At 42.2% G+C, this 15990-nt stretch overlaps 1 protein-coding gene across 26 annotated transcripts in view; it reads left to right on the top strand.

Moving 5' to 3' along the window:
- Positions 1 to 14355, top strand: part of EPB41 (erythrocyte membrane protein band 4.1) — a 164044-nt gene extending 149689 nt beyond the window's left edge. For 24 of the 26 annotated variants that reach the window (XM_066638544.1, XM_066638524.1, XM_066638520.1 and 21 more), the window contains 4 exons: positions 2723 to 2824; positions 9284 to 9364; positions 10806 to 10939; positions 13523 to 14355. In XM_066638544.1, coding sequence (XP_066494641.1) covers positions 2723 to 2824; positions 9284 to 9364; positions 10806 to 10901 — 279 coding nt within the window. In that variant the 3' untranslated portion in view covers positions 10902 to 10939; positions 13523 to 14355. The remainder of the gene's footprint in view (positions 1 to 2722; positions 2825 to 9283; positions 9365 to 10805; positions 10940 to 13522) is intronic. The other 2 variants (XM_066638526.1, XM_066638545.1) reach the window with 1 other exon arrangement.
- The last annotated feature ends 1635 nt before the right edge of the window (positions 14356 to 15990 follow it).

The raw sequence follows: 15990 nt of genomic DNA on the forward strand, positions 1-15990 counted from the left end.
AGTGGTATAGCTGTAAATAGCCTGAGGAAAACACATTTACCAAACAAGCATGGGTGATCAGATTACTACCCATGCCCTATTGGAGCAAACTATCAATGTTGTGCAATATTCAACTTTTGAACTACACTCTATTTGTATTTTTGTGCTTCTGTTTCTGCAGTGTGGCATCATTCTTTGGGCACCTAATGGCACAAGACTGAGCTAGGAATATGCACTGAGCTTGGAGTAGGCTTTCTTTATGCCTAAATATGGTAGAGAAATTGCAAATTTTGTGTAGTTAGCTATCGTTGTGGTCACAGAGTAGTTCATAAAATAGTGCCTGTAGCATGTGTTTTCCACAACAGCACGTTTATGCAACGCTAGCTTTTGGAGATGGGAATGTAGCTCAGTTGTAGAATACCTGCTTTGCATGCAAACATTATCTCCAGGTAGGTCTTGGAAAGACCACTGGGGAGCTGCTGCAATTCATATTAGCAATTCTGAATCAGATGGATCAGTGATTTGACTTGGCATAAAGCATCCTAATTTGTTTATGTGATTGGTAGATTGGGGGCAGGGGGAAGGTAGTGGTGATAACTTGGAATGATGCTATATCTGAACTCATTTATCTGATTTATCTAACTCATGCAACATGTGAAGTGATGTGTTGGAGATCACAAATAACCCAAGAATTATGTTGGTATACCAGGAACTTTGCTTCCAGTATACATTTAATGTGTTGGGCGATGTCTGCCGAAGAGCATTCAGAGGTCATCTACTTTGAAGAGTCTATGTGAAAATGAGGGCATTCCTTAGGTTTGATGTTTTGTCTTGGCAAGTTTGCCACCTTCTGAACAAAAATATCCGCTTTTATTTGCTGTTAGTTGAACTAGTTGGTGGGGTTTTGTCCCAGGTGTCAGTCATATTCCAGAACACTTTGAGGCATCTGAAGGGAGAAAGTAAGCTAAGCAATTGCAGCAGAGATTTTTTTTGGTTAAATCTACACAGTGCATAGAGAAGCAGTTGCTTCACTACCTTAACACCTGCAAATAACTGCTTTGCACTTTCCTTGTGGCCCAAGGCCTGGTAAACTTAGTGGTTTCAACCAAGACCCATGATTGGCAAATTCTGATGAGCTGCCCACTTTGCCAACAGAATTGTGCTCCTATTCAGCAAAATGGAGATGCTGTTTTGATGGAGACTCTCCAGTTCATAATAATTAAAATAATACCTTGACTTTCAGCCACTTGACTTCCATCACTTTGCTGTTTCAGCTGTTTTCCGTTATAACCACATTTCAGATTTTGTTCACAAGCTTTCCTCTGCCGCCCGATTTCAACCAACCTTCCATGACATTCGTCAACATTCTTGTTTTTCTTTTATTTCTGTTTAGTTTTCTCATGCATTCGCAGAGATGTAACTGGGGTGGAGCATGAGGGGCAGCTACTCCAGGCACATTGCTGGGGGGGGGGCACAAAGCTGAGGTCCCCGTTAAGTACAAATTGTTGCTTTTATGTGGAGCCCACTTATGCCCTCCCTCAGCTTTGCTGCTCTCCTACCTTGCACTTATCCAATTGCACCATGGAAAAAAGTCTTCCTCTCTGCCTGGAACAGCAGGCCGACCAGCATGGTGGTGACAACTGGCATGCCAGAGGTGAGGTACAGCAGGGAAGATGCAGGGGCAGGCTTGCTCCCCACTTCTCTGTTCCGGGGTTGTGCTGGAAGACTATAAGGTGACTCTGCTCTATCTGCTGCCTTCTGTCGTGCTCCACTCAGCACAGCATACCTCACCTCTGGCGTGCTGATCGCCTCCACCACAGTTTCCTCTTGCCCCCCTTCTAGCTTGCTGACCTGAGGCTCCAGGCAGAGAGGGAAGAAGTGTTTCTCTCATCCCTCCTGAACCTCTGTTTAGCCTTCTCACATTCCAAGACTGCAGATGGGTGGTGAGTGCAGACCAGGCAAACAGTGTTTCCCTCACCCTTTTGCATGGCAGCAGGAGAAGTGACGGCTGTTGCTGCAGCAGCAGACTGACAGGGAGTGGGAAGCGCTGCCAGCTGTGTGTGTGCAGCGAGTAAAGATGGGAAACAGGCAGCATGAGTGGCCATCTACAACTTACACCCACTGCTGTCACCAAAGCAGAGATGGATAGGTTGATGGTTAACCATGGTGGCCCCATAGACTATGAGCAGGAGGAACCCCTCTGGTGTAGGTCATCAAACACCGACAGGAGTCTTGAGAGACAGGGACAGATACCCCTTCAAAGGGGAACCTTCAGAGGGGAAGGGGGCATGAAACCGCAGCACCTCCATGGCAAGAACCCAGAAGTACTGTCATAATGTGATGTGGCATTGTGCTGTCATTGCCTGGGGCACTGGGCCAGTGAATTACTTCTGCTCATTCACATGTGTTATATGGTTAGTTCTGTTTGTCGCCATCCAAAATAAAACCACAAGCCAAATAAAACTGTGCTTTGATATTAATTTTTGACTTTCATCCGTGCTCTGGTCCCTAACTGGACAAAAGTGCAAGGTATTGCTCTAGAAGGTTCTGTTGCAAGAATATGTTTACCAGCTGTGCCCTGCCACATTAACAAAGATGTAATTAGCGGTGGTGTTAAAAACGTGTAGATTAGCAGCAGTCCTCCCACTCATTACACTTCCTTGACGTGGTCCTTTGCTGAACGAACAACTCACTTGAGCTGAGCAAGGAGATGATTTATACTTGTTGTGTATCTCTGCCATAGACTGATGATGGCAGTGGGGATTTAGACCCTGGAGTTCTGCTAACTGCTCAGACCATCACTTCAGAGACCACCAGCAGCACAACCACTACACAGATTACAAAGGTAAAATACAATACTAACAAATGTGTGACTTCACTGATTTGCTCATCAAGTAATGACTTGTACAGTGGTAGTCTCGTTCTGTCTGTCCTTGCGTGGCCTTTCTAATGGGCTTTGTAGCATATGCACACATTCTGAGTGTCTTCAGAAGGCTCATGTGCAGACATCCACTGGAGTGTCTTCAGAAGGTTCCTTCTCCTTGTTGTCGGTACTTTAGAGCACCAAAACTGAAGATACTTCACTTGAACTTTTCAACTTTTCAACTTGGATTTGCATCATACGGGATAGTGACAAATATCTGTTTATAATGTGCATTTTTACTTTAAATGCCTTCAGGTTGGCTTACCTCCCTGTCTTGTCCCCAAATCACACAAAATTGCTATTTTTTCTCTCTTCTGCAGTCATGTGGAATGGCTGCACGTGGACACTGCTTTGAGTGGAGGACCCAGGCAGCAATTAATCTTAGCTGGGGTGTTGGAGGGGCATGGCCTTCTGCTCATGAATATTATTTTTCTGTTTTCAGCTTTGTTTCATATTCTTATTGCAAGTTTTATCTACATGGTCATTTGGGGAAGAATAATAAGCCTGTATAGCTATGAGGAAAAGCATGTGTTAGAAAACCACCTTGAGTGTCTCTTGAAACAGAACCAAGGTTAGAAGCTGCTGTTGCCCAGCACTTGATCAAGACTAATAAAGAGATCTACAATTTGGGGGTGTTGTTAGTCTCAGCTTTGCTTCTGGATGCCCAGGTAGCAAGCCGTGACTCAGACTGCCTTTACCTAGCTTAAGCTGATTCATCACCTTCGTCCTTTCTTAGATCAGTCAGACCTATTTATTATCTGTGCACTGGTAGCATTGAGACTGAATTCCTAGTGTGCCGTAATTGGGGCTACACTTGAACACCACCCAAAAACTTCAGTTTGTGCAGAATACAACCAAGTTATTACTGACACCAGGCAGTTTGACTGTGTCACTCATTGTAAAACCAACCTCACTGGCTGCCAGTCCATTTCTGTGTGCAGTTCAAGGTGCTGGTTATTACCTTTTAATGTTCTTAATTGCTTAGGACCAAGGTACCTGGAAGACTGCCTCCTCACTAATGAAATGGCCCACTTCCAAAGATCAGCAGAGGTAGGCTATCCTACAGGTTCCACCACAGATGGAAGTTTGGTTGGCAGTAACTAGGAGAAGGCCTTCCCACTGATGTGTCACTCAGCATGTGGAAATTCCTACCATTTAAAGATCAGATTGGCTTCATCTCTGCCTGTCTTACACTGGCAGGAGAAGATTTGCTTATTTAGTTTTTGGGTTCTCTGCTGACTTGGGTGACTTCTTTTTGTTCTCTGCTGCCTTGATTATTTGTGTTTTGGTCTTTTTTGCTCTTTGTTATAATTTTTGGTGGTGTTTAATGTATTATTGTTAGCTTTTGTCTTTTTATGTTGTGAGCTACCTTGGGCACCGCTCTGGGGAGGAAAAAGTCAGGGCATAAATATTTTTAAAAGGCAGGTAAATAAAATTAGTGTAATCCACCATTTTGGATTGCAGGAGGCACACACTTACCCAAATACAGCAGAACACAGAATAAGGATCTCACAAGCAATGGGGGGGGGGCATTTCTGTCTTGCAGGCGTCACTCACTCACCCACACACACAGGAGTAAGTTAACATGGAATAAGGATCTCACAAGTTTCTCCCTCTCACTCAGCTCACCCACCAAAGCAAACCAAGCCAGCATGTCACCCCCTTCATAAATGAGCCGGTGCTACTCTCTCCTGCTCAGCAACCCCCCACTGCACCAAAACTACTCACCCCCACCCAATGTGCAGCCTCACCCGTGGCCTCCCCAACACCTGGTGTGTTCGCTGGATGGGTGGGGCTTCTGCAGAACTCTCAGGCAAGAGCTGGAGAGCTCTGCAGCACCCCCTTGTGCTGCTATGACAAGCAGTCACGACCTGCCTGCGAGGGTTACGGCGGGTCTCCAGCGGGCCAAGTGCCTGTTGGAGATGGGGGACTCCCTGGGAGCTGGATTGGGGATCCCTGCGGGCCACGGTTTGGGCAGCCCTGTTGTAATACAGTGCCTCCCAACCCTAATCCAGAGACACAGTCCATGGTACTATGGCTGACAGAATCAGGAGCTGCAGAGAGGTCCAGCATAACACATAGGGACATATTCCCCCTATCCTGTTCATGGCATAGGCTCATGGCATACATGGTGGTTGATAGTAAAAAAAGCATCTAAGCCAGTGATTCCCAAACTTCTCCTCAGAAGCTGGGAACCACGTAAGTCTTTGCCAATGCAGGGGATGGAAGCAACGCGATCCCCAGATTCATGCTGGGGACAGAAGGAGAACTTTTACTTATGTAAGCCAGCGCCAGCCTCTGAGGGGTGCAGGGAGCCCCATGGGCACCTTTAGGGCTCTCTAAGCCTCATAATGACTAAAATTAGCAATCGGAACTCACTTCAGGCTTTGTGATTGAAAATCGGAAGTGCTTTCCGATTGCTGTTTTTCATCATTCTGAGGCTTAGGGAGCCCTGCACCCTTGGAGTCTGGCACTAGCTTAGGTAAGTTTTTTTAAAAACCCCTCTGTCCTCAACAGCAGCATGATCCTGGAGGTAGCATTGCTGCCATCTTCCCACCTCTTAAGGTGCCAGAAACGAGTGCTTTCCTGGCTGGTGGGTCGTGACCACTGATCTCAACTGTAGTGATCTTGTTTTCATTCTCAAAGGCAATGGCCAGAAATAATTTTTTCAAAGTGTTTAAGTTGAGGAAGTCAAGAGTCTCCTCTTTTGGGGATGAAGCAAGTATCAGTTGAGTCCCCTCATCCCTATCATTTGCAAACCTAATACAGGTTGAGACTCATTATTCGCCCTGTTCCAAGCACTCATGTGGATGGCAGAAAAACTCACTATAGAAAATCAATTTTAAAAACCAAGTTTCTTTGCTGTGGTGATTTAAAAACAGCCTTGTTGACCTTTGTGATGTTAAGATAGAGTCAGTAAGATGACAATCCAACAATCAGTCTCTCTCAAAGTGCTTAGAAAGGCTTCACTCCGACCCCTCCCTTCACCATCTTTCTTTCATGTGCTGGGGGGGAAGGAAGGGGTCCCCTGGAGAGAGGAGGATTGATGGATTGTCAGCCAACTGCCCCCCCTCTCTCTCATTAAGGAGGCCACTGTTCAGTAAAGGACTGTTCAGTTTTTTAAACTGATTTTAAAGGGATGCATTTTTCCCCTTCTCCAGGGATCAGCACATTCCTTCTCATTTGCAGGGGGCCATTCGTGGAGTCAAATCCGTGTATTAAAAATTCCATGAATAAATAGACTGGACCTGCTGTTACGCTTTTTTTTTTTTTTAAAGAGCACAGGGCCACCATTGTTTTTTTGCAGCCAACTAACACAACTGCTCTCTAGAATCTCTCCCTTGGCAACTGTTGTGTTAAAATGTGTGAATTCACGGTTGATCATATGAAGGAAAGGGGTAGTGATACCCTTGTGAGCACTATTATTAGTGGAGTTTGATTCCATAATGCATAAAAATGAATAGGTTTAAGTCCCTGATTGTGAGTAATCCTTCTCAGCTATAGATTTTGCCTTCTACTTTCTGTGGAAAATCTGTATTTTTACTTCCTTAGTAAACTGTTGAATATTTGAGGCTCTGAGGCTGCAACTGCACCGTACCCTCTCTTATTTTTCAGATTCTACTTAGTTTTTTGTGTATTTTTCTTTCTTTTTCCTATGATGGTATATAAATGCTGTAATCCTGCCTATTGCTGGGCTGCTTAATTCTATTGATTTCAAGTAGGATTTAAGCACTCTGAGCTGCAATTCTATGCACACTTAAACACCCAATTTTTTTCTAGAAGCTTGTTCAGCGTAAGCTAGAAGTAACCAGATTGTGGCAGTTTTTGAAACTAGGGATAGTAGCAAACAATAGCATGTTTCAAGGAGATATATACTCAGTCATCTGGGTTTGGGCCCATGTTTTTGTATTCACAAAGATTTTGCAAATTAAAAAATGCCAACTACTAAACTACAGGTGTGAATGGGCTCTTTTGCATTCTTAAGAAAAACCTATTTTCATGTGCTACACTAGTGGAACTGCCACTAATGTTTTATAAGCTGTGCACTGCATGTTGGACTAGTGGAACTGCCACTGCATGTTCTGTAAGCTGTAGAAGCGGTTCCTTATTCCTTTGGTTCTGCAGAATGATAGAGGCATATAGGCTTCTGAGGTCGAATAGAAGACTTTTGACATAATAGTAGAGGTGGGCTGGAAGAAGAGTCAACATAAAAGATTCAAAGTATTCTACAGTTTGACCTGAAAAGAGGCAGAAAGTGAAATTGGCTGCCAGATATATGTTCAGTGTTTCAGTCAACACATACCACGTAGCTATTCTAACTCATCGTCTGGGCACATTAGCACAACTGCTTGGCACTGTAGTTTACAACCAGGAGCACAGAGATTCATCAGAACACCAACTGTTGAAAAAAATAACAATTTAGGTGGCACAATCTACATGGATCCTACTATCATCCCCATTAGCTATGGGTGGATGTCCATTGTGAGTTGAAGCACTCCATGTATGCCCACATATGCCTATTACAGAATAACCAATAAGACAGCCTCCAGTCAGAATTTCTCTAGGGTTTTATTTCTGGATAGCAACTAGCTGGCTTGGGACTACATAAGAAGTGAGGGCTTCTCTGTTCCTATCCCAAAATGAAACTTTGTGATCACTGCATTTCCTTCCTGTCCACTCCCTTCTGATTTGGGTTTAGGAAAATAGTATCCTATTAATTGCATAGTTTCTGTTTTAGGAAGTTAGAATTATTAACCTCATGTTTGTGATTCTACCTCCCTTAATAATGGAGAAGTAGTCTTGTATTAACAGAGAGAAAGGAATTGTCACATGGGCTTTTTTGTCAAAAGCACCTCAGATTATAGACAAGATCAAGTTTACTGGATTGCATTTCATTTGGGCAGATAGAGTGAGCAGATGGATCAGTTTTCCAGATAATTGGGAACAGGATATTGTAGAAAGGAAGGCTGCTATTAATCATTTTGTGTTACACGGATTGCTTTTAATGCTTAGGGTTGCTGCTTATACCTCTTAAAGTATTTTGTATAAGGTGAATAAGCACCAGATCGGGCATATGGGGAGTGCATGCACTTAATTTTAAGAGACTTCTGTTAGCATTAATGTGGTAAAACTAGGGCTGAAATGTTTAATTGAATAGATTAATACATTTAAAACCTTTTGGAACAATTAAAAGTGTTTTCATCAACCACACAACAGATTTTTAAAAAATTATATAAAATACATATATACATGTTATCAGAACTGCAGGTGGCAGGCACCATCTGAAGAGTTGTTCTTTTTTGTCTTCAGAAAATGCCTGCTGTGATATGTATGCTTCTTTTGCAAACCAAAGCTTAGTTAATAAACTAAAACTCCTATGAGTGATTAACCATTTTTTTAGTTGGGTGATAGGTTTGGTACAAAAGCAAGCCACAGACAACTTCAGATGTTACTTTTCCACTACCTGCATCCTTGAGTCAGTGCTAATATCCCTTTTCTGAAGATTTGGGTATTCATCCTATCAGTGGCCAACCACAGGACAAAAACTTGTTTCTCTCATTCCTTTTTCTTAATTTTTATATGTGCATCTCTATATGTATTTTTATATGTATATCTCTACCTCTTTTAATTTAATGTGGAAACCAGGCCTTAAATATGGAAACTAAATTGTCTATATCTTTGCGGTGTTCAAACGGGTCACATGCAAATATTGTGGCTGGTGTATATTTGCAGTACTAGAGTTCTGAATATGTGTGTCTAGGGAAAAAATCCTTTTCTCCAGTGGTTCCAGGGTGACTCACAGCAAGGGCAGCATAGGTGACCCATTCATTGCCCCTGCAACAGGTGTCACAAACATGTTAACGCACATTATGGCAGCCAGGTCAGCTGTAGGTTAAGAAAAGTAGGTATCAGATCTCTGTTCCAAACATATATGAAACCTGGGAGTCACAGTATCCATTTTTGTTCCCCATTTTAAAAAATGTAAATAACAGTGACGCCTGTCATAGGTCATTTATAATATGTGGGTTTGGACAAAATGATTGTGTAGAACACACATCATCCAGTTAGAGCCTGATGAAAGTAATAAAAGTAACACAGTGATAACAATTAATACGTAGTAGCCAGCCCATTCAGAATTGGCATGATAGCAATAGCAGTTAGTAGGAATAACATTTGCATATGGTGACTTTAAATTCATGTGAACTAAGGTGTCAAAGTTGTTTGAAACTACCTTGACTCTGCCTGTGATCCAGATCAGATTGATGACTTTCTGGCTCTTCAGTTTCGTGTGCGTGTGTGTGCGTGCGTGTGTGTGTGAGAAAGAGAGAGTTTCTTTTGTAACTTTTGACAAATTGGTTAATGCTGATCCTTTCATTACAGACTGTAAAAGGTGGAATTTCAGAAACGCGAATTGAAAAAAGAATTGTCATCACAGGTGATGCAGACATTGATCATGATCAAGTAAGAAATGTATTTTAGTGACATTTGAATATTTCCAAACTCACTTGAACTTTTATCAGCAGAACACTTGGAAGATCAATGTCAAATCGTATTGCTTGCCTTTTGAGCCTGCGTACACATTTACCTGAAAGTAAGCTTCAGTGAACATAGTGAAACTTAATTATGTGTAAACATGTGTAGGATTGTGCTATGAAAGGTTTAGTAGTAATCAGACCAGAACTTAGAAGCCAAATTGTGAACTGTTTTTGAAGATATAAATGCCCTTGTTACTATAAACGGATCCAAATATATCGTCCTGCGCAACAAATTATAACTTGCATAATCCTGTAAAACAGCTTTTGCCAAACTATGGCCCACAAGCTGGATGCGGTGTTTGGCGAGAGCCCCCCGTGAGCAGAGCTTACCGTTCTGTCACAGTGCCATTTTCATTCTTCACCAGATCTGGGAACAGGGATGCTCTGGGCAGTTGCATTTGTCTAGGCATCTTGCTGCAAAGCCTGCTGGGACTTTGGTTAATAGATGCGACTGCCCAGAGCATCCCTGTGCTCTGATCAGGTGAAGAATGAAGTGGCAGCACAATGGAACAGTAAGCACAGGGAGAATTTTTTTGGAGCACAGCTGATGTAAGAGAAAAAGGCCTTTACAAGGGAAGAAGTTTCATTTTGAAAACTTAACTACAGCTGAAATAGGGTCAGCAGCAACTGTCATTCATGCACAGTTGACTTGCTGTTGAGACTTTGGTAACACAATGCTCTATGTAGCACTTGAAGAAAATGCAGCTGGTGCAGAATGCTGTTGACCATCTTTGAGTTGAGAAGAATACATTATCTGTTCTGGAAGATCTGCATTGGCTGCTGGTTCATTTAAGGGGTCAATTCAAAGTAGTTGATTTTACCTTTTGAAGCCTTACCTTTTGAAGTTTACCTCCTCTGAGATGGTAAGATTATCTTTTTGTATTGGCCCTGTTATTCTGAACTGTGCTTTGTCAAGTAGGCCATGTGTGTTATTCCTTGAACTCTCTTCAGAGCTAGAAATTTATTTGTTCCGCTAAGCATTTGGAAATTAATTGGAGATTTGAAATGTTGCAGTGATGTTGATTTAAATGTGTTGTGTTTTCTGTTGGATTTATTTTATACCTGAATTTTTAACTTTTTGTAAAGTACTTTGCAAACGTTTGTCACAAGGTGGTCTAAAAAGACTGAAAATAAAATTAAAATTAAATACATAAATTGTTTACAAAAATATTGATTGAATTCTATCCAATAAAGGGAGCAATGTCACTGAGTGCACAAAGTCCTTGTTTAGATCCAGAATTCTCAGTCATTGGCTTTTTTGTGTGGGATGTCAATCATAGAGCTTGATCTATGATTTCAGGGAATGTCAGGGCTGCTTACCTGAACAGAATTCACATGAGTTTTCCCTTTATGCCATTTTTGTTCAGGTTCTGGTACAGGCCATCAAAGAAGCAAAGGAGCAACACCCAGACATGTCTGTAACCAAGGTGGTCGTCCATCAGGAGACTGAGATTGCAGAATAAGTAGCAAGACCTGCTGTGTACATAGATATATATATCAGGTAATGTTTTAAGAACATAAGCCCTGCTGGATCAGGCCAAAGGCACATCTAGTCCAGCTTCCTGTATCTCACAGTGGCCCACCAAAAGCCCCAGGGAGCACACAAGAAAACAGACACAATCTGTGTCCCGGTGACCTCCCCTGCATCTGTCAATCAGAGGCAGCCTGCCTCTAAAACCAAGAGCTTGCACATACCTACTATGACTTGAACTTTTCCTATATTTTCCTGTATTTTCCTGTATTCCTGTATTTACAGAAAATACCTATATTTCCCCCCAGAAATTTGTCCAATCCCCTCTTAAAGGCATCCAGGCAAGATGCCATCACTACTTCCTGTGGCAAAGAGTTTCACAAACTAATTACATGCTGGGTAAAGAAATATTTTCTTCTGTCTTTCCTAACTCTCCCAACACTCAACTTTCGTGGATGTCCCCTGGTTCTGATGTTATGTGAGAGGAAAAAAAGCGTATCTCTGTCTACTCTGTCTGTCCCAATCATGGCCCCCCACAGGCGCCTCCTTTCTAGAATGAAGAGGCCCAAATACCTTTCCTCATAGGGAAGGTGCCCCAGCCCAGTAATCATCTTGGTTGCTCTCTTCTGCACTTTTTCCATCTCCACTATATCCTTTCTGAGATGTGGCGACCAGAACTGGACGCAATACTCCAGGTGTGGCCTTACCATCGATTTGTACAACGGCATTACAATATTAGCTGTCTTATTCTTAATACCTTTCCTAATGATTCCAAGCATGGAATTAGCCCTCTTCACTGCCGCCGCACATTGGGTTTTCACTTTCATTGAGCTGTCCACAAGGACCTCAAGATCTCTCTCCTGATCTGACAGCTCAGAACCCAGCTCTTTCAGCAGTGCTGCATTCAGGAGCACAACTATTCTTCATTTCAAGTCAAGAAGGTGCCTGTATCATGTCACTACTCCCTTACATTTGGCATTCAGAGATAGGCTGCCTCTAAAGCCAGAGGTTGCATATAGTCAGCATGACTGATAACCTGTAATGGACTTTTCCTCCATAAATCTGTGTGATGCTCTTTTTAAAGGCAAGGACTCACTTGCAGCATTATATTGTCACTGGAGAGTGATTTGGGACAAACCTCTCATATAGCACAGATCTGTCCCCTGGGGAGAGGCAAATGGACATACACAGAATAACAGCAGCCCACCAGCTACGAAGTAGCTGAGTAAGATGTCTGAATACTTCAGGGACTTGTATGCTGTTGCCACCCTTACGGGAAGCAAAGTATTGAGAAATTTGCCCCACAATCTCCTGCGACTTTGATGTGAGGGCGAGTTGAAAATTATGCTACAGATTAGTCTGTGCACCCTCCTCTTCTCCATATCTTTGAAATACACTATATGCAGTCTGCATTTTATTACCATTAATAGTTAATGTGGACTGCAAAGAAAGTGCAACCTTCATTAATTATTAATGGTAATAAAATGGCCCTCATCATGTTTTTTTAAGTTGTGAACGCCTGCAGCAAATGCTTGTGTAGAATATACCTTACATGGAAGCTGAGTTTTGTACAGGTTAAGCCTCTTACGATGAAGCCATATATATATGACAGTATATGATTATATATACATATATATATATGGCTGCTGCACACATTTCTGTATGAATTATTTGTGTGAAAGGTTTGTCGCTTCCTGTCACAATTGTGTTGTGCTAGAAATTTACTTGTTGTAGGAGTGAAGCTTGTCTCTTACGTCTGTTCTAGCATCATTGCAAGTAATTTACATGAACAGGATTTGGCTACAACCATAAAGTGTTTTGTGGCACCTTTAAGTATGAACAAATTCTTTTCATACTTGGCATACCTTAGCATACCTTTTCACGGAACCCACCTCATCCAGTGCGTAAACTGTTGTCCTCAGTTTGTAGGGATATGTGTGGATTCAAAGAATGCAAAAATTGTGTGTACAAGAATCGAGCACTTGGGAGCAGAGTCCTCCTAACTCAGCTTTATTCATATAGCAGCATTTCTTGGCTCACATCCTCAGATTTCAGGTCTGTATAGCCAGTAGGATAATGATGCTTGTCCCATGGCGAGCCTGGCCTCTAGAAAAATGGCAAGTTTCCTATTGATGTATTGGACCAAGCATGTTCAGCACAAGGAACAAGCATTTTCAGCACAAGGTCAAGTGCTATTTTTGAGTAAGCATTTAGGATTTGTATCTTTTTATGCACCAGATACAAGAAACAGAAGAACTCTTAAACAGTGAATTTAAAATTTTTATAGCTCATTCTCAGACACTTGAGCATTGTGTGCACAGAAGATAACCAGGAACACAAGAGTGCTTGGTTATATTTCTGCTTCTCATCAATTAGAGTTACAGTAAGTTCTAAGTGTTCGTACTCTGGTTGTACATGAGTGTTTGTTGTCTGATCCTCATACACAACTGAAACCAGGGACATAACCCTCCCTTTAAACATGAAGGGTGCATGTGTGTAACTTTTGATGCACCCCACTCCACGTATAGGATGAAGCCAGCAAATGTTGCAGAGTTTCAGAACCATGTTTTTCTTTGCATTGGTTGTAACATTGTGCATTTTGTCTCTTCCTAGGCGATGTCTGTGTCAGTCAGAAAAGGCCTCCCAAGATATACCAGCAAAACTGCAAGGAAACTACCTTGGAGCACCATGACCTCAAGCTTGCCAGATTGACTCTCAGTCAAGCATTCTTTCATTTACTACTAGGAAGTTGTGCTTTTTGATGTTTACTCGGGTTTTCTCCTTAATACAATGGATCTTTTTTGATTATTGTTTTATATTGTGACCGACAGGATGCCATACTTTTCACTGTGTTGAAGTTTTTTTTACAGGTTTTCATTTTTACTCCTCTGCCCCACATTCTCTTTGCCATCACTTTTTTTGGTTCTATATTATGATGTCAAAAGCCCACAGAAAACATGGTGGGCTTACTTAAAGGGGTTGCTTTTACTTGCATTACCCTTCCTCATCATTGCCCTCATTTTTCGAGCAGTTTGCATTCTCTTGTATCCTTGGAACACCTTATGGTGGGGATGGGGTGTGTGTATGTCAATGATCTAAAAGTGGCCCTTCTTGTTAGAAACGCAAATCCTGCTATGTGCATCCTTTGTACCTGCCTCTTGTGACTGATCCAAAATACATCCAGAGTTTCCCATCCACAGCTATTTTATATCTATCTCTGTGACAGAGTCGCACAAAAGCATGTCTCCTGTCTTTTCCTCTGGATTGTTCCTGTGTTTGTGCATTTGTCAGTTCCTAGATGCTTGAACGTAGCAGGAGGTTGTGGTATAATTACACGCGCAGGTATTTCAATAGTTGTCTAGATTAAAGAATAATGGAAGTTGCTTCACCTTTTATACTGTGAATTCTCCTAGAGTTTTTAAATAAATCGTGACAAGGCAACTGTAGCCTTCTTCTCCTTTTGGTCTCCTTGGAAGACTACATCACTTGTTGATGCTATCCACTGGTCTCATTTTTTGCTTTCCGTTACATCAAGCCTGTTAGAAATGTGTGTTTAAGAGGTGTGGACTCTGAATCCGATGAAGCAGGATGTAATTTGAACGTTTTCTTGGGAATAAAGCAATCATTTGTGTTTGAGGGTTTTTGGGGAGGAGATTAGAATAAAGTTTTCAGTCATACTGGGTTTTTTAGTACTATTTAAACTTAGCGCTCTAGCCACGTATCAAGAGCAAGGGATGTCTAGTCTTCAACCTCAAGTCAGCTCTTAGAGACAATCCACTGTTCCTAGAGCCTGTAGTCTCTGAGCAGGCCGTTGTAAAGGTATCAACTAGGTTGTTTCCACTGATTTGCTGTTAAAAACTAGACCACCTGGAGAGCAACTAGGTGGAGTGAGTATTCCTTCATTTAATACTCCTTACAAGGCAACATAAACTCTAGTTGTTTATAAGTTGTTCTCTGTGGGTGCAGTCCATGGTGCTCCCTGCTGCTTCCCTTTTTTTTCAGTGGAGTTGTGATGAACTTGTGTGTGAGCCACCTGAAATGAATGGCTGTAAATGAAAGGAGCAACAGCTTTCAGTATGTAGGTTGTTTTGCTGCTATGCTGGAATGAAATGAGGGGGCCCCGGGTTTCCTGCAGTTCATGGCTCCTTACAAAGGAGTGGTCGGATAAACACTAGAAAATGTAGCATGCTGCAAAAACAGCAGTAGGGGTGTAGAGGAGAAATTTTGTTGGATTTTGTTGCCATATCATTGGTTCTGCTTTTAAATCAGACTTTTTAAAGAAATCACATTCAAGAATTTGGTGTGGATATTCTGTTTGGAGACGAGCTTCACTGCATATAAATGCTGTCGCTGGCATGACAGGGTTCCTCATGGGGGTGCCCATGTGCTCCATAGGAACAGAATGATCTTTTTTTCACTTCTAAGTGAGGTGACTTCACTGGCAGCACTGAAACAATTGGCCTTTCCTTCCAGCAGCTCTTGAAAGTCCTTTGAAGGCACATACCCCTGGAGTTGTGAGCAAAATTGTTTCTGTGAGAGGCCTGTTGTGTGGAATATATCACATAATAGCAGCCATAGGGGAGGAGAAAAAACTCTGCTGCTAAACTCAATTTTAGCATGGTTAGCTTTCTGCTATTTAAGTTATTTTAAAAATGCTTATTTAAAATTATTTGAGTTCAATGAACTATATTCTGAATTTGCTCCAGTTTACTGCTTGACTGGAGCTTGTCTTCAAGCGACATTGTCACACTGCGTGCAGTCTTTTTTTGAGAGCATTTTAATGAAAGAGTCAGTCCAGACTTGTGTAGGGAGGGTGCAGAAATTTAGCACTGCTTGATCAGCTTTTGCTTTAATGTGTACTCAGACACTGCTAGCCTGCAACCAGCTTCCAGTGGCTTCACTCATGTGCACAGTTAGCTGGAAGTCGAGCCTGGGTGAAAGCTGTGGGGCTTCAACTTCCTGGTCAACATGCATAAGGCAATGTAGTGGGGTCCTCAACTTTAGGAACAAAAATCATTCTGTGTATCCCCAGGGCCAGCCCAAGACCTCCCAGTGCTTGAGGGATCATTGCCAAATGTTTC

The sequence above is a fragment of the Tiliqua scincoides genome, chromosome 10, assembly GCF_035046505.1.
Source record: "Tiliqua scincoides isolate rTilSci1 chromosome 10, rTilSci1.hap2, whole genome shotgun sequence".
NCBI lineage: Eukaryota > Metazoa > Chordata > Lepidosauria > Squamata > Scincidae > Tiliqua > Tiliqua scincoides.